The following is an 18,995-nucleotide window of genomic DNA, read 5'->3' as shown; positions in this document are numbered from 1 at the left end:
GATAAAGAGGAATAAACTTAAAATTAGAGACAAACGCTGGGAGCACTGAAGGTTAAGATGTTAGTGGAAATCTTCCTCTCGCTTTGAACTGCTTTCCTCGAAGCAAAGCTCCCAAGGACATTTCACAACTGTGTGGCTCAGTGACACACATTCACACAAATGGAGGCTCAGCCAATGAATCAGGGGTCACCGGATTTCACGGTGAAGTTCAGTTAGCAAAGATGGGAGAGTTGAGCTATGCTGAGCATTAAATTACCATTTATTAAACAGTGAATTGAGACCATGAATTTCAAAGACTGGGGGTCAATTTAGTCAGGGTCAATTTAGTCTTTATTAATCCATTCAGAAAATGAATATTCAAATGGGAAAATTGCATTCAAGTTAAATGCCTGTAATATCAAATTATTTTCGGAGAGTGGCCTAAAGCACTGCAGACCTGTCAAACCAGTCTGGATTTACTGAGAGGCATTATGCACCAAAATGTTTTATTTCATAGCATTGTGTTGCATTGTTGACGCATGCATTTGGTGCCTTGTTTCCACAAAGTGTAGATATGCAACCGGAAGTCTAGTCATTCCTACGAGAACCTCTGTGATGTCAACCCTCTTTTTTACTTTTAGCCAGTTAGATTGGAAACAACATGCAACAGAAGTCCTCACATGGACTCAAGGCAGGGACAATGCAGTTCATAGCTGGCAACAGGATGGCTCAATGGGCCTATACCAGGCACAGCCCCAGGGGCAAAAAATGTAAGCCCCCCTCAAATTAACACAAACCAAATGCAGAAAGACTCAAATTGAGCATAAAGAGACACAAAAAGGCCATAAAGACATGCTAAGGGACTGCAAAGGTACAGGAAAAACTACAAAGGACATAAAATGACCAAAACAAAACCTTAGCTCAAACTGATGCAAAAAGACCACAGACAGATACAAAGAAACCACTTTGAAAGAAGGAGAAGTAATGATATGAGGGGAATATCTGCCTTACAATCTGGCACCTGGTCGCTTTTATATAGTCCCGACCTCACCTGCGCACTGTGTCTAGGAATGTCCCACACATAGTTAAATAAGAACATACAGACAGAGGGCAGAATGGGGATGACTTTTGCATGAGCTGCACATTCTTAGCAAAAACAATGGCATTTGGTGAGCATATAACATAAGTAAGTATAATATAAGTACAGGTAGTATCTTGAGTTTGCAGGAGGCATGAACACGTGAATTCACAACTGCGAGAATCTTCCCCTTTCATCCCGTATGATGCCATAGAAGAGCTTCACACAGACAGAACAGAGAGCACAAGGCAGATTAATGCTGTGTGTGGCCTCCTGCAGTGCTTTGTACCAGCAGTATGAAGCAGTTGTAGCCACTGTGTGCTGAGTTCGCAGACTGATCTAAGGCTCAGATTCTCCCTCTCTCATTTGATGAGGCTTCTGGAAGAGTGGGGTGCATGTGGACCTGCAGCTCAGTTTGGGGAGCGTGATCATCATGCAGATCTGGTAGTGGGAGTCAACCTGAAAGTCTGTGCGGCGTTTAGTGTGTGTGAGCGTGTTTTAATGATGAAGGAGAGTATGATTACCATGCAGAACAGATGGCAAAGGGCAGAGCAGAGGGCTTATGTGTGTGTAAGGGAGTGTCCTGTGTGGACAGGAACACACACATAGCCTGGAAATGAGTGCCTTTACTGTCCATTATCATTAAGATTATATTTGTTGTTGAATGTCATTTTCATCTCTCTGGGGGCTTTTTACACAAATACGGCAATTTACAGAGAGACAGACAGACACACAGACACACAACTTAATCAAAAGAATTAACATTCCTGACAAAATGACGTTAATAATGATTTTGTGTGACTCAGTGGAGCTTAAAACTGAACCTTCATGGTTGGAGGAACGAGAAGTAATAACATGAGGAGAATATCTGCAAGAATCTGCCAGAATTGAGCCTCTTAGGGCTTAATGAATAATTGTCCTAATCAGCCTTTTCCCACAAATAAAAAATTTAATCAAGCTTGTCTAGGGATTTTCAAATGTTATTTCTCTTTTTTTAAATTCAGTCCACACTAATATGAACTGACAAGGTAATCAAATTTCTCTTTGCACAACACTAATGTGGATTTTGTTTTTTTTAAGAAATACTGCTTATCAAACCTTTTGCAGTTCTTCCCTTCCAAAGTAAACATAATTTAGCATGGATATGGCATGTGATCTTATTATTATTATTATTATTACTACTACTACTACTACTACTACTACTACTACTACTACTACTACCACTACTACTACTAACACTGAATAAAGCAGTTTGGTATTAAAAATCTGTGTTTCTCAAATGCTAATCAGCTTGTTGCAGAGGGGCTGTTAACCCAGCTCTTGCCAATGTGTGTTCAACTTTTTATCTGATAACTCAACTATTTCACTTCCATTCCTCAGGTGGCCAGAAACATGACTTGAAGTGAATGATAATATTGAATATGTCTGCTAGATGTGTAAAAAGGCTGTTTGCAAACATGTTCAACATATCAATCTTAAAGGTGATGATATGTCAATGTTGCATTTGAAGCTTGTTTTTGCTGCCATCAGGTGGCCAAAACATACTCTTATTGCAGGTTTCATGAATTGTATTAGCTGAAATCATGTACAGGACCAAGCAATTATTAAACAATATTAGATATTACTATTAAAATACTGTGCAAAGCGCAACAATTAGCACAATAAGTGTGGGCTATATTTGGGCTGTATTTGAATTTCAGTTGTTGTCATTCAGAGTGACTTTTTAATGAATGGCATCAGTTTGGGTTTTTTTTCAAGGACATTTACACAGTCTGGACACAGACTGTGGCAGGGGTGGAAACTGTGACATTTTGTAACCACTAAGTCAATCTGTCACCCATTCACCGTCTTCTGTATTGTTTCAAGCACCTGGCTAGGATTTCAGCTGTACATACACTATCCTCTATTGTAGAAGAACAATTGCCCCGGGGCTGTATTCCAGTTCCTATTGTCCTGACGAAGTGGACAGATGCTCTGCCTGTGTTTATCATTTCCCATGCAGCCAGCGACTGAGCAGATATTAGGTTGGCCTTATCAGCAGGAGCCACAAAGGGCTGAGGGTGAAGTGGAGCGGATGCTGAGGGGGTAAAGGCTCCTCAGGGAAGGAGCTAATGATCCTCCCCACTGAAGGCGTGTGACACTGGGCCTGGGGCGCCACCACAAGAGCCTCTCTCTGGAGGACCGACAGCAACAGCAAAGCGACTGTGTAATTTCAATATTGCCAGAAAAATTTTCTCATCATATAAAGACTGAGTGCACAGAATCTGTGACGTCCAACTCTGATTAAAATTCAGAGTGGAAGTCATTGGGTGGTTGGAAAACGAGGCTGGTGATTATAAGGTCACCGGCTCAGATTTAAAAAGATCAAAGTGCTGACGTCAATGGTTACTGACTACAACAGCTAGGTAATTCTCTACTCCTGCTACTGAAATTACTGAGACTTCTTTTTTAATTGATTGCATCTGATGCAAAAGGTCAGTGAAGCAGGATCCCAATAGAAGCACAACTACCATCATCCTTGTCCAAGCAATCAGTGAATGGTTTTGCACGCCTAAAGGGAACAACATTGTGTGTTTGTTTTATAGAAAAATGTAGACCCCCATGTTTCTGGAGTTTTCTGCTAACATTTAAAGGAAGATGGGGTCTACCCATCAGAAAAACAAAGGTCTTCAGGATACCCTGTTGAAATTTTTACCACTAGTAATGCTGTGGAGCAAAGTTTTTATGACGGGGTCCCTGTTTTGCTTGTTCTTGTGCATGCGCATGAGGACACACATGTGGGTGATGCGATAATAATTCCTGCCAGTGATTGCTTGTAATGTGCCTGAGACCCATGGCAATGCAATGGGACTCGGGAAAATGTCTAATGGAAAAAAAAAAAAAACATTATCACTGTGACACCATAGTGTTATGCAAAAACACTTTTTTGGCTATTACATCATAGCTCAGGAACAAAAGGGGACATATTTGGTCAGATACTGAATTGGTGACACTAATCTTGGGTATGCACCTTGAAACTCTGCTAATTGTATAGATTTTGTGTGCTCCCTTTAAAGTCTTCACTACATAAATTATGAATCTGGACAGTAAACTGCAACTTGTTGGCAGAGACATACAACCAAAATGTGGTACTTCTAGTTTGATTTATGTGACCGGATTTTGAGGTTGATTTGTCTCTGAAATTTCAGCCTCCACACTAACAAACACACTTTCTTCTACTGTAAACATAATCTACATAAAAACTGTTCATGGTGCATTGAGTGTGTTATACAGAATATCTCAAAAAACTGAATAAAAAATCTAAAAATATTTGCTTTGTTCCCCTTGAAGCAAATATGTTTTGTTTTGGGTTTTTTTTGTAATTTGGGCAAATCACTGCTTTATGGATCGTTTGTTTCTGAAGTCTGATGTCTTTAAGGCTGCCTCCTCCTAAAAATGACTAACAGTTGCATTTCATTATCCTGTCACTCCACAGTAGCATGATGAGAGAACGTATTAATAATGTTTTCATGATAAATTTCACAGCTCCCACTGTTACAGTACCTCTCCACCTGCAGCGAAAACAATTAAAATTCATATCGAACGTCACATCAAATGACGACAATCGTCTCAGCTGGTGTTTGTGAGGAAAACATCTTATCAGATGTTGATCCGTGGTCTGAAGCAGGGTTTCTGACATGAAAAAGAATCTGAGCTTCTGAAGCGGAGACCGCACGGCATGTTGCTTGTATGCTGTGTTTCTGCATGGATCTGTCTGATCTCTACACGTTATTTCACACATGTCTGCCTCCCTGACTTCTGCGATGGGAGGTGTAACAGCTGTATGCTGTGATACATCTGAGGAAGTCAGCAGCTATGGATTTAAACAGATAACAGATAACCTCCCTGCAGAGCTATCACCTTTTGGAAGTTTTAAATCATGAAACTAATCAGAATTTTCTGTTAAGGGAATCCTAAAACCTGTTGAAGAACAAACACCTTCGAAATGTATTTGCAGACAACACAAAATGCATTTTTATGCATTTTTCTAGGGACAGATATCCTTCATGTGGATCTAAAGCACCAGAGCAGTCAAATCTGATACTGAAGGCCAAAGAACAGCAGGTGGAAAAGTCAAAATGTTGCCAGTCTCTCCAACATAAAATACATTTCAACAGCAGAACTTAAATCAGACTTTTTTTCCTCTGCCAAATCGTTTGCATTTGCCTTCTTACGCCATGATATCTCTGATAAAAGAAGCCATTTGTAGAGTTTAACCCAGACCAGACATCACAGATCTCATAAAATTCATTTCTAAGAAAAGTGTTGCTACTTTTTTGAGCATCTACATAGAAAAATAGATTTTGAGCTTTGCTTCAGTGTGATTTGGGTTCTAATAACCCTTTGGAAGTTTTTGTTTGATGTTTTTCTGCATCATTTTTGTGCATTTGGCTGCACTGATAAAGAGATCTAATCTCTGACAGGTCTCTTAATCTTAGAACGGCGGGTTAAAACACTAAAGTAAACGCTAAAGTACATTCATGTTCAAACATACACAGAAGTGTAACATTTCACCTGCTTAGCTTCAGTGTGTGTGTGTGTGTGTGTGTGTGTGTGTGTGTGTGATTGATGGATTGTGTTGCCAGCCCTGGAGAGCACAGGAGAAGCTTTCTGTCAGTATAACTACTAGATGTTGCTATCAGAGGGCCGTCATGCTGACTCATTCTCTCATTGCTTCAGTTAACTGTAACAACATACAGAGGGGTGGACAAAATAATCTGAAGTTGTAGTATGCTATTTATGATACAAATCATAAAAATACAAGAACTGAACAGTCATGCCAAAAATTAAACACTATGATCTCTAAGTGCTATTCGGGTGGTGCAATAATTTGAGGTAGTCACCGAGGATTATTTCCACTATTTACTAATCTATTAATGACTGAATCTATAAAAGGCTAATCTGAAGTCCATGAGTCACCTAAATGCTGATCTTGCCTGGAGAACTGCATACACGCTATGTTTATATTGATTCAAACTGAGACATTTTTAGTCACTTTTGCACTCTTTTATAAATTAGATTCAAATTTATCTTGCCATTGTTGTTTCACTGCATATGTTTTTGTCTCCCTGCTCTTTTTAACCCTTTAAAACCTCAGTAAATTGGTTTGACTTCTTTCAAAAACATGGGTATATAAAGCAATGAGCAACTTACCAAGACATGTCCCAAAAATTACCAGGAAATTTGTAAAATTGATAAAATAAATCCTAAAACAATTGTTTTTTCCCTCTGTTTAAATATATGGTTATAAAAAATTTCAAATTTTCAGGTAGTTTTCTTGTCACCTTTTACGAGCCTGATTTCTTGCAACTTGCAGGACAACATTTCTTGCCGAGTTGCTTTTTACCTTTTTCCTCATGTTTTCTAGAGAAATCAAATCAACTTGCTTAGGTCTCAAGGGTTAAATAGTTTGTTAAAGGCATCTTAACACAGCAAAAGAAAACTGATGCCGGTCCAGGTTTCAAGGGGTTAATACTTACACTTTCTCTTTTATTTTCCTTCTCCTAATATGTCTTTTGACTTCTGACTAATTAAGCAAATCGTTAACGCAATGAAACAGTATCTGACAGGATTAAAGTCCAGATATTAGATAATCAACAGTTTGTTGAGGACCTGTGTTTCTACATGTGCTGATGATGGAAGTCACACTTTCATATCGATGGTGTGAAAACTTGATCTGTTCCTGCTGTGACTGCAACAGTGTCTGAATATATCTAACGTGTGATACCAAAACACGCACACTCGATCAGAGTGATTTCATAACTGTGAACAGAAATGCAAAACATACAATGTTGGATATGAAGTTCTTTATAGGAAGGGAAAATGAACAATGATGGAACCAAATACAGTATCTCTGTTTCTCCAGGAGCAGTGGTGAGCACAGAGTCTCTCTGGAGCAAGTTGAGAAGTGGCATGCAAGGTCTTGGTTACAATCAAGGTTTACTTTTGCCCCATTAGGTCAAACCAGAGAGGCACTTGAGCTGACCAGAGGGCCCTTTGGGTTGCTCTGATTACACTCTGGTTTGACATAAGAATGGGGTTCAACAGCAGTTCACTTAGTCTGCTTACAGTAAATCATATCTATGAACAAATCCAAATTCTTTTCAAATTCTATAAAAAAAAGTATCAGTTGAATTGCAAAAATAACAAAAATTCAACTTGTGTTTAACCCTGAACTTATTTAATTACTAAAGCTCGAGTTTCACTAGACATATTTTATATGTGCTATTTATCTAAATTAATCTTCAAATGTTTCTACATTGATCTTTCTAATAAAAGACATAAAAGATGTTTAAATTAAATATTCATTATGTTTTTCAGCTTCACAAATCTTGTTTTTTTTTTCCTCCAACCAAGTGAGACAGACTTTAAAGGTCCAGTGTGTAGGATTTAGGGGGATATATTGGCAGAATTGGAGAAGAATATAGTGAGTGTATTTTCTTTGGTGTAGATTCACTTGAAAATTAAGAACTGTGTTTCTGCTTCCTTAGAATGAGCCATTTATATCTACAAAGGGAGCGGTTCCGTGTCCCGCCATGTTTCTACCGCAGCCTAGAACAGACAAACCAAACACTGGTTCTAAATAGGGCCATTTGTGTTTTGGCATTTTTGCTGTCTGCCACTGTGATGAGCAGCATTGGAAAAACTTTTTTGGAAAAAAAGGTGAGCACACACGACCAGGTGCTGGGCTAGCAGGCCCTCATCGGCATGTCAAACAGAATCTGAGAAACACTGATTTTTAACATGAAACTGCTTTATTCAGTGTTTTTGCCAGTTTAAATCAACGGGTCCATTTGTTTTGAAGAGGAAGAGACTTCTACAGATAATTTGGATGAATTGTAATCTGTATTCCTCACAATGCTACTAAATCCCCCTCAATCTTATACCCTGGACCTTTAAGAGAGGCCCTGATTCAATATTCATTTCTCCAGAAAAGCATCAGAGGAACTATAAATGGTCAGGCCACAGTACTTCACATCAGTCTGATGGCTGTAAAGGATATTTTTGGATCTATATCAAATTCAAAACACCATGATTGAGTATTTCACACAGGAATCTCCTCCACAGCTCAGTGTAGTTGCTGTTTTCAATCTGCAGTTTGGCTGGAGCTGGAAGTTACATGATGCATGTCAATACAGCAGCACCATGCTGCTGTGATTCTGTATTGGTCATACTAGGAGCAGTTTTATCTCTCAGACAACATACTACAAACAAATCTGACTCTGTACGATGAAAGATGAGAAGAAATACAAATGAGATCACATTGGTGTTGTTCTTCATCTTAACCAGCTGTGATCCATCTGAGGACTTCTGTTTTGCACTTAGTGTCAAGACGGTGATTCTCGTCAAGGAAGGGGAATATTTTTCCCTTCTCTGCTGCACGTCGCTGCCCTTCTGTTTGACATTTCTATTAGAAGTTGGCAGGCTGATCAGCCTCTCAGCAGCTTTTCAGTGAGCAAAAAAATCAGAGCTGCTTCTCTCTAAATATTATACAAGATCATCTGAGTGCAAAAACAGTGAGACACCTGAATTAATCATCATATGTGCAGAACGTGATTCAAAAACATTGGAATTTGTCCCCAAAGTGTCAGCGTAGTTTCTCTCTCACCTGCTCAAATATAAATGAACCGTTACTTTTATTTCAGATTTTGGAGGGTTAATAAGCATAACATTGTTGCTTATTTAACAAGCATGGGCTCACAAATAAGAAAACGTGTCTCAAGATTGACAGCACCTCTTGTGTCTGCAGCAGCAAACTGTGTACAGGCTTCATTTGAAACCTTTTGTGCTTTATTTTTGTTTGCTTGCAGATTAATATTGCACTGGTGGAAAATCTACCATTGAGCTATCAATGCTAAGGACAGACCTTTTCATTCTGCTTTAATTTAACACAAGTTGTGTTATTGCTTTGGCCAGAAATGACATTCAGACCCCCTACATTGCAGGTGTGGACTTCACCACTGAGCGATCGATGATATGTTGTGGTTGAAAGGGCAGTTGTTATTATTCTTCTCTGATATGATTGAGGTTGAAAAGGTTATTGCATTTTCCTCGAATCAAACCTCGGCTTCCTGCGTGGAAGGTAAAGTTCTACAAAAACACAACTGCTGTATTGTTATTCCAATAACGGGTGGCATTAATGGGAGCCCCTGGAGACCCTGTCACCATTATTATTTTCCACACCTGAGTTGGTACATCATGATGCCAATAATGAACCTGACTCTGACCTTCACTCCATCATTTGTTGGTCTTTTACTTGTTGACAGACCTTCGACAAATGCTGCTTCCAACAGTCTCGTGTTGCTTTTATTGGTGCAATAGCACATCAACTCTGAATGGAAATCACGTGCTTCGTCAATTTCATCATCCTATTTCTAAACTGAAAAAGATTCATTCTAACAAGTGATGTATGGTCCGTTTCATGAGTCTCATTTCCAGTCATAATGAGCTCTACCTGATGCAGACAAATGATGACAAGCAGTGGAGTCGGGAGGAAGCTGACCAGGCGCTGCCCAGTGATTTGTTTGGAAAACTTACAATTTATGATGAGGTCACCCATGGTTTAATATATCAACATTGTCCTTCCTAAATATCTCTGTCACAGCAGCTCATTAAAATTCCAAATGTATATTGATTTGTATTGTGATGCACTAATAACTTCTGCTGATCTCTTCCCTGCAGCCTGCAGATGAGCCTCTTTTTCTCCATTTGTAATTGCCTTCTGCTACTGTGGCAATGCTTATTCCTATTTCCAAATCAGTTGGTTCTTCTCTTTAAATCTAATTTAAAGTGCTGGTTATTATTCATTAACCATTTTATGATCTTTCATCCAGCATCGTCAGCAGGTTTTTCTTTGAAAGGGTCTGTTCGCATTTAAAAAGCACTGCAACAACTCAAAAACCTACTAGAAGGATTTCAAGGATCACACACTCTGTTGTGGCAGTTTCTTTTTCTCATAACACCTGTGGTTAACCATTGGCAAGTGTTGTACCATACAACATTTCAATGGCTTTATTAGAGAGCCGACAATATCAAAATGTCAGGAAATGAGAGACAGAGAGAGAAAGAGAGAGAGATGGGGAAAGACATACTGCAAAGGTTCCACATCTAATTCTAACTATTGGGACTTTGTGATCGATGGTCTCAGTGTAACTCTGAACTTCAAATATTTGATAAATCAACCACATGAAAGTGTTTGACAGAAAAAATACTACAGGAAGCAGAAAAATATTTTTCCTCCTGTGTTACATAAAGGCACATAAAAGATTTACAAATATGTAAATATACCATTAAATATCAAATGCTATAAGTCTATGATACAGCGGTTGCTGCAAACTGATGCTTAATTTTGTCATTTTGTTCATATTTTCTGTCTTTTATTGTTCAATCTTTTTATTTCACCATTAGGAATGGACATCAAGAACTGGTTCCAAATTTTCTAATCCATCACAATCATATGGCTTAGAGCTGATGATTTCCTCTTACTGATACCCGCATGTTTTGGTTTTTTTTTGTTGTTTTTTTTTTTCTGACAGTTACACATTGCAAAACAATGATATCATAACTTGTGCAACTACACTGCTGGAAACTTCAAACAAGGTGAAGTAGATAGTGGAGAGATAAAAATGGTTTAAGGCATTTCACAAAGACAACACTGCTGCTTGTAGTGTCTATATATTAATTATTTTGAGTAAGCATGAAAATACCAGCAATATGCTGCATCATTGATTATAGTCCTACATTTTTCCACACCGAAAATTGATCAGGAATCTATAAGGGAATGGATAAGGAATCCGACAAAAAAGCAGAATCAATAATGGCAGTGGTATCATTAAAATCTTATCAGTTCCAATTCCTATTTACCATTGTTTCTTTACTCCCCTGTGCCAAACCTTTAGCCACCGTCTTTTAAATGACACATGACAAACATTTAGGGCAAAGGTGACATGTTTGCTTCACAACATGGCAGGCAGAGAGAAAAATAAGGTGTATGTGATAAAGGGTTAAGAAAGCTGAGATATCACAGTCAACACATCACATACTTAATCACACCTGAGGGTGATTAAATGTAGCTTGCACTTGGGAGAAAACTGTCAGTGTTTTATGGGTGTTTCCATATAATCTAGAAATGAGCAGTCACTTAAACAACACATATTTTTTATCCACAGAAGATATAATTTTTTGCCATGATGGCAATTTTTTCATTTTCAATTTTTTCAACATACAGTACAGCTCATTAACTACAGAGGACCATGCTTTATCATGCAGGTAATGTAATACAAAGTGCCCAGAGATATGAAGTAATAAAGAAACATTTACTCAAGTGCACTTTATGAAAGACAGCATTTATTAAGGTAGCATTTTCCCCTGGAAAAACCTCTTTTACCTTCACTTTTTCTTATTCAGATCAGTTGATTGATCTACGGGTTGAGTAAATGGTTTACATAAAATGCAATGTGTTTAAAGTAAAAAGATGATGTTTTGGCGATAGCCTACATTTCTACCTGAAAACAGCAACATTATATTTTTACTGTACAATCTTAACTTATGGCCTAGTAGAGTAAAAACATACATTTCTTTTTATTATGCTGTAAAAGAGAGTACTTTGGAAAGTCTGCCAAAATGGACACAGTCAACAAAGTATCTCAATAATATGCTTGCAAGATTTTTACTGTATGTATGATTAAGGGAAAGGCTGGCTTGATTCCATATTTTTTAACATTAAATTAATTGTTTCTACCGTCAACTAATCCCACTTTTGTCAACAAATCATACTTATATGCTTACAAATGGGTCAAAAATTACATAGTTCAACTTTAAAAAAATGCTCTGCGATTTCTTAATATATCTTGGGAATGTAGTTTTTAATCTAACATTACTCAAGCAGACGTAAGGAGAGCATTTGTTTTAATTTGTTGACAATAAAAAATAAATGTAGAGCATCTCTGCAGCCGCTCTGTCATCAGTGTGGTGTAGCCCGTGTTGGCCTGTAGAGGGCGCAACTTGTCATCCCGCCGGAAGGAAGGACAGGCACATGTGATATTTCCCAGGAAGTAAATAAACTGTATTCCCGCGCAGTCAAATACGTTAAACAAGACATCCGTATTCACGGTTAACCCCGAAAAAATGGACGAGCTTTATTTGGATAACATTGATGAATACGTCAACGACCAAGATAAGATAGTGAGTATACTATTTATTCATAATTTGTGCTCTTCAAGAAGATATAATGCCAATTTACAGACGTTAGAACCGAGTTAGCCCCGGTTTATGATTAGCCGTTGAACTGCGTTTACTAAACTGCCTATTTACGGTTTGCTCTGTCGGAGCTATATATGTATTTATTGTGGTGTGTCTTAAAACCATCTACAAGTTCATTTGGGTTTTTTGTTTAATTCGGCTCACCAATGATCTAGAAATTCTGCTTCAATTGAACAAAAATTTTTCATTTTACAGTTGATTTGCTCTAACTGCTTGTAACCGCCAACTGCTGTGTCTTTATGAAATGTAGGATTTATCGTAGTGTAGTAATTCAATATATCAAGTTAAACAACAGTCAATGTTTGCCATTTTGTTGATGATGTCGGGGTGGTGATAAATATTTATCCTTGTCGAGTTTAATGATGGAAAGCTAAAAGCTAACGTCACCCAGAATTGTAGCTTAGCTAACGTTAGCTTAACTGTTCAAGACACGCTAACGTGACGAATATGGTAAAACACTGACGTCTTTTTTCCCAGCTGCTTTATTTGCGTGTAAAGCTAGTTTTAATCTAACTGAAACACAAATGTTGTCTTGTTTTGTGTTTAACAGGTGACATATAAATGGCTGAGTCTCACTCTGGGAGTTCATGTCAACACAGCCAAACAGTGAGTGTTGCTCCTCTCTTTGACTAAAGCTTTATTATTAGAGCCAGACTTTGCTTGATAAACACCAGGTTTTCCTGTTTATGCTAGGTGATTGAAATCACAATCAGTGCATCATTATAAGTCCATAATAACATTGAATGAGTCTTTTTAGGGCAGTATTTTCATATTTTTGACAGTGCCGTCCAGAGTACGGCTACCAAAATGATGTCTGAGTATATATACCTCATTTTGAGAATATGGCTTTCTATGAAAACTCATTTGATAAATTGTAACCATTTCCAAGGGTATTTCAGTTCAACCACAGAGTTTAGTTCTGTCTTAATGTTAAGTCTCTGTATATTAATATATTGCAAAGTATAATCTAAAATTATTCATATTGAAATTAAAGTCAAGGTAGTGCTGATTCACTATTCGCTGCTAAGCTTTCTGTAACTTTAAAAAGATATAAAGGTTTAGTACCCAACAGGGTGTACTGACACCTTTTTATAGGGTTTAATGGTATGCAGTGGCATGTTATAAGTGAAATATAAGCCCTTATAAATGTAGAGAAGGCTTTACAGCAATCAGTATTTCAATATTAATTATTTTGTTGGACAGTATAATGTCAAACTGTTACTAAGATAATTAAGGTCATAGTTCACACAACCTCTGGGAACCTTTTTAAAGAATAAAACACTCCAAATGTGTGTCTTGTTTTCAGAATGCTCTATCATTATTTGGATCACAAGAGGAAGGAAAGTTCAGCTCAGCTCCATGCCACTTATCTTGTGTCGGGGAAGTTTGTGGACAATGGCCAAACAGTGAGAAAACAAAAAAGATTAACAAGACTTGTTTTTGCATATTTCCTTAAGCAAATACTCTAATTTTCGACCTTCCTTTCAGAGTCACAAGGTGTCGGTTGTCAAAGAGGACCAGTTGGAAGGTGTGTAAATATGTTTCACCGGTGTTGCCCTTGTGCTTACACAGTAGCGTTGTTAGCTGTTTGTAGCTGTTGATTTTAGCCTCCAGGTCATGAACTAAAACTATGCTTATTTTTGGAAATGCATGTATTTTGAAGATTGATTATTTGTTTCACTATTTTTTTTTTATTTAGGGAGATATCAGTTTCATCTAACCTCAGGTGTCTTTTTGTATTTTTTTCTTCAGATTTTAAATCCAAGATGAGCTTGATAGTCAGTGTCCACGTCTACAGTGTCCAGAAAGCTTTACTGAAAGATAGCGGCCCCCTCTACAGCGTTGACTATGATGCTGTGAAAGACAATCTGAAAAACTGCAGCAGGTATGTTGTGTTCTTAAAGGTGGATAGTAATCAGGGTCAGGAAAAGCTTTTATTCAAAATTACAGGTACGCTGCAGAGACCTGATTTAAGTGGATTGTTCATTTAAGTACGGTTTTCAAACGAAGCCAGTCAAAATGTTTATAAGACCTGAAGAATCTGCTTCCTCCTTCCAATATCTCCTCCATACAGTATATCACTACTGTAATGTCAGGATAGTGAGAGAGAGTGAGTACATTAGTCCAGCATCAATCTACAGGTTGAAAAAAGAAGGAGAAAAGCAACAGATAACAGTTTAGTTGTAGGTCTGTCGGTGTTGAACTGGTCCTCCTACTTGTCTGCAGGTACAGTGCAATCCGCTGTGACAGTGCAGTCCCCATGTCCTCTCTGGAGCTGCAACAGGCGAGAGAAATCCAGCGAGCTCCCGCACCAGAGCCTGTTCACAAAAAAACTGCCATGAATGGAGATGCTAATCTGGCTTCAAAACCTTCCACCAAGCCGCAGAAAGGCATCATGGGAATGTTTGGAAATAAGCCCGCTCCTAAGAATCAGGACAGTGGCAAAGATGTCAAGTCAGAGCAGAAGGAGGATGCACCTGTGGTAGGGCCTGGTGGTCTTAACAAAGAAATGAAGAACAGAAGCAGAGCGATCGCTGTAGTTTCTCACTATTGTGTTTGGTGTTTTAGGTTGATGCCGCTAAAAGCAAACCAGCCACAAAAGCCAGTCCAATGATGAACTTCTTTGGGAGTCAAGCAGCAAGTGAGTTATATTATCGCCACCATCGTTCCATGTCTGGTAACTACTACTGCTCCCTCAAGGCAATTTGAGGCAAGCAAATTTCAAACAAAAGTACTCACAGACAATCTAAAAACATACACAAAAAAATTTAAAAATATCTAATTATGATAAATGATGCTTGAAAGATTTGAAATACACAAGGGTTAGTTGCAGTGGCTAGAAACATCAGTCCTCTGATCTGATCAATGCACCTTTGACATGTTTTGACATAATATGTCACTTTTTGGATATGCGTCTGTGGTGTTGGCCGCATGTCATTAACACTTACATTAACACAGGTAATCTCCAGTGAAGCATAAAATCCTGTGTTCAAGCTCACTGCAACAAATATTTTTGTTACCACTTTTAGATTTTTTTTCTATTTCTCAACACCAATACAGTTTTTTTTGTGCCTTATTTTTTTTGCAGATATTTTTCAGACTTATTACAGTAGCGTCATTTAGAGACAGCACATGCATGTATTAACTTAAGGTATTTGCACTGTAACTATACTTCTGAACAACTGTACAATCCCTCCATTGCACCTTTTGTACATACATTTTGTTTCCTTTGTATTCTATTTTGTAATTTTCTATATTTAAATTGCTTCTCTATTTTTTATCTTATGTTCTATTCTATTTAAATTGACTTTTTTTATTCTCTCCTTTATGTTAATTGTTTTGCACCAAAACACCAAGTCACATTCCTTGTATATGTAAATGTACTTGGCAATAAAACCTGATTCTGATTCTGATCCTCCTCCACCGTACTTCTCCTCTCCCAAATATTGACATACTTCTATTTTCTGGGTGCAATACTTGTCACTGAATGAGACATAAACAGTCTCTAGCATGAAACTGAGGTAACAACCTGTTAGTAAACTACCTCAGCTTCAGGTGAACCCTCTTCACTGTTCGATAAACCCCAGGATTAACCCCCCGACAGCAAATGCTTGAAATTGTTGATATTTTTTGCATTCAGACAAATAAGAAAATTTTGGGACAGACACAACATGACTGACAAACATAATAGATGATTTACACTGTGATGGTAAACTTTTCTTTTTTTATAGTGTGGGCTAGTAACATGTTGTACTAGTTACTTACAGGTGTGCTGAATTTATCCAATCTCTGAACCTCTCCAATGAAACACTTCTTGTTTTTTCAGAGAAACCAGAAAAAACGGTGAAGCAGGAGGAAGCAGCTCCATCATCATCCTCAGCAGAGCACCAATGCCAGAGTTCACCGCCCGAGAGAAAACAAGCTTCTCCTGCTGCTGTGGAGCCAAAAGACTCTAAGAAAGACTCAAGAAGGTCTGTGTGTGTTTTAGTATAACACTTCTGGGAAAAAGGCTTGGAGTATGGATTATCTCCAACTAAATTATTCATTTGTGCTCAACACCTAAGATAGAAACACAAACAAATACAGGATTTTGTATTTCTTCTCAAATTCAATGACTTACAATGGAAATATAAAAGTTTTAAAATCATTTGAAATTAAGTGATGATGTACTGTACTTGGTACTTCAAATCATCAAATAAGACTATATTTTAAATAAAAGTATTCCTCTTGTGAAGCAAAACCAAGCGAATTGAGGATTCTGACAGCGAGGAGGAAAAGATGGACAAGAAAAAGAGACGAAGGATTAAGAGGCCCGAGCCAGACAGCAGTGATGAAGATGGTGAGCTGCTTACGTTTTTAAAATTAATTTTCTCTTTTGAAAACTAAAGAGGAATTGACATTAATAGGCTGCCTTCTTTTATAATTTCACATTTATAGGAGTCTTACTGTCTTTTATGCTCTAATTTAAGAAGATTTCAGAGAAATATGTCCCAGTTGATGTGTGTTCTAAAGCCAGGATGTTATAAGATAAGAAGGAGTTATGAAAAAGGCAAATGTTAAGGTCCTTATAATAGAAATAATTGAAGACTAACACTTGCTCACGTCTTCAGTCATTCCAGATTCTCCACAGCCGATGGAAACAAAAGAACCTTCACCAAGTCCTAAGAGGGAGGTTGAGTCTGTTTCACATTCACATGTAAGTGGTTAAACCTGCTGATTAGACATTAATTTAATGCTGAGTGTCAACGAGAACATCCATGTACTTGTTTATAAGGCCTTGATGAAAAATTCTTTATGTATTTAACACCGATTTGCTAAAGGAACTTTCACGTTGTTTTGTGTTTTTATTTCTCCAGCAAGGAAACTCTGATATGAAGACGAGAAAGAGGAGACGAGTCCTGAAATCTCGGACCTTTTTAGACGAGGACGGATGCATCGGTATGAAAGGCAGACATTAAAAACTCATCCTCTGACTGGAATGCATTTGTTAAATATTTTCTACATGTAATTTATTATCCAAAAAAACACAACTTTATGCAGAATTTGTGTCTTTATAGTTTACACCACCTTAACAAAGTGTCAGATTAGTGACACTTGTAGTATGACAGCTATATTCTTAGAGAATAATTTCTACATTTTAAGCCTTCTAGAGAGAGATGTAAATGAAGTCCATTTAGGGGTGCAATCAGTTATAACCTTACAATGAACAATTAATTGAACAATTTACCAAAACCCAAGCTAACATAACATTTCATCCAAAACCCATAGATATTTACTTTACTATTTTGTAGGATTTAAAGAATTAAAAAAAAAAAACACACAAATTTTAAAATTTTGAGAAAATAGATCTTGTTAAATTTTGGGCTTTTTTTTTTTTTTTGTTAAATTTTCTTTTAACGATTGCTTTTTTATCAAAATGATTAATTGCACAACAATCGTGTTTTTGTTTCAGCTCTTGATTCCATTCCCTTGTTTGATAAAATACTCTAAAGAACTTTTAATATGATGCTGTGTAGTACACCACCACATACTATGGCCATTTACCCTCAAGTGAAGCCCAAAGTTACAGCAGTACATATTTTTCCCCACAGTGACAGAGAAAGGCTATGAGAGCGAATCGTACTCCGAAACAGAGGATGATGTTGCGGCCACAAAACAAGCTCCAAAAGATCTCATCTCTGCAAAACTACCAGCAAGTAACAAACAGGACGAGAAGAAGATTAGTCAGAAGAAAACATCTGCAAATGCAAACAAAGGAACAAAACAAGCTTCAATTATGGGATTTTTCCAAAAGAAATGATGGGGGACAGTGTGAGACACCTTTATTGGCAATGAGCAACAACAAAGAAGACTGCTGGAGACTTACTGTAACGAGGTTTGGGTGAAACTGACAGCTGAAACACATCAAATCACTTCTCAAGGACTTCAACTACATGGATCACAGGATAGCAACTTTTTCACTTTTCACCTCACCATCACCAGCTGTGAACACATGTATTACTCAATAAACTTTAAAATAGACACAAAGATGTGGTTAACATGATTTGTGTAGGACGGTGGTGTCCAAACTATTAAAAACAGGAGCCAGTTTAGATAATGTAAAGGCCACCTGCTTCTCACTTTACATGGGTTATTTAAAATAAAAATCATAAATGCAACAGTTTCCTCTTTCAGTAACAAAGCATTCAACTTTCCGCCGCTCCTGAAAGCTGCAGCCATTGCTGTGGACTTTACACTTTTTTTGTGCAAAATATATACAAAAGTTCGATTTTTTTGTTTTAATTTTGTCATGTTATCGGGGGGCTACCAAATAGCATAATTAAAACAGGGCCTGTTTGTATAATCTAATCCAAAACTTGAATTAGCCCACCATGTTAATAACAAATTGATTTTGTAGGTTCAACCTATATTTGAATACTCAAACTTCAGTGCAGATCCTGGGGATCCTGATGGGAGGGGGGCATTAGACAAGCTCGGAATAGTTTGGTTTTGTTTGTTTTTTTTTTTATTTTTCAAGTATTTAGTGCCACAAAGGCGCAAATTATTTTTTATCCACTAGTTAAATGCAGCTACAGCCGAGTAAGTGACTGCTTACCCTGCTGGAGCACCAACATACACGGTCATGTCTTTTCCAGAA

At 37.6% G+C, this 18,995-nt stretch overlaps 1 protein-coding gene across 1 annotated transcript; it reads left to right on the top strand.

Annotated features, from left to right (window-relative positions):
• Positions 1-12,169: 12,169 nt before the first annotated feature.
• pold3 (polymerase (DNA-directed), delta 3, accessory subunit) lies at positions 12,170-18,516 on the top strand. The gene is made up of 12 exons (XM_042498002.1): positions 12,170-12,280; positions 12,909-12,964; positions 13,665-13,764; positions 13,847-13,886; positions 14,111-14,243; positions 14,585-14,840; positions 14,927-14,999; positions 16,185-16,329; positions 16,594-16,697; positions 16,969-17,054; positions 17,215-17,296; positions 17,950-18,516. The coding sequence occupies exons 1-12, from the start codon at positions 12,224-12,226 to the stop codon at positions 18,156-18,158; spliced, it is 1,341 nt and encodes a 446-aa protein (XP_042353936.1). The 5' UTR covers positions 12,170-12,223; the 3' UTR covers positions 18,159-18,516.
• Positions 18,517-18,995: the final 479 nt, after the last annotated feature.

Source organism: Plectropomus leopardus, chromosome 12 (genome assembly GCF_008729295.1).
Source record: "Plectropomus leopardus isolate mb chromosome 12, YSFRI_Pleo_2.0, whole genome shotgun sequence".
NCBI classification, from domain to species: domain Eukaryota; kingdom Metazoa; phylum Chordata; class Actinopteri; order Perciformes; family Serranidae; genus Plectropomus; species Plectropomus leopardus.
The sequence above is the reverse complement of the archived record's forward strand: the minus strand, read 5'-3'. Positions and strand labels throughout refer to the sequence as shown.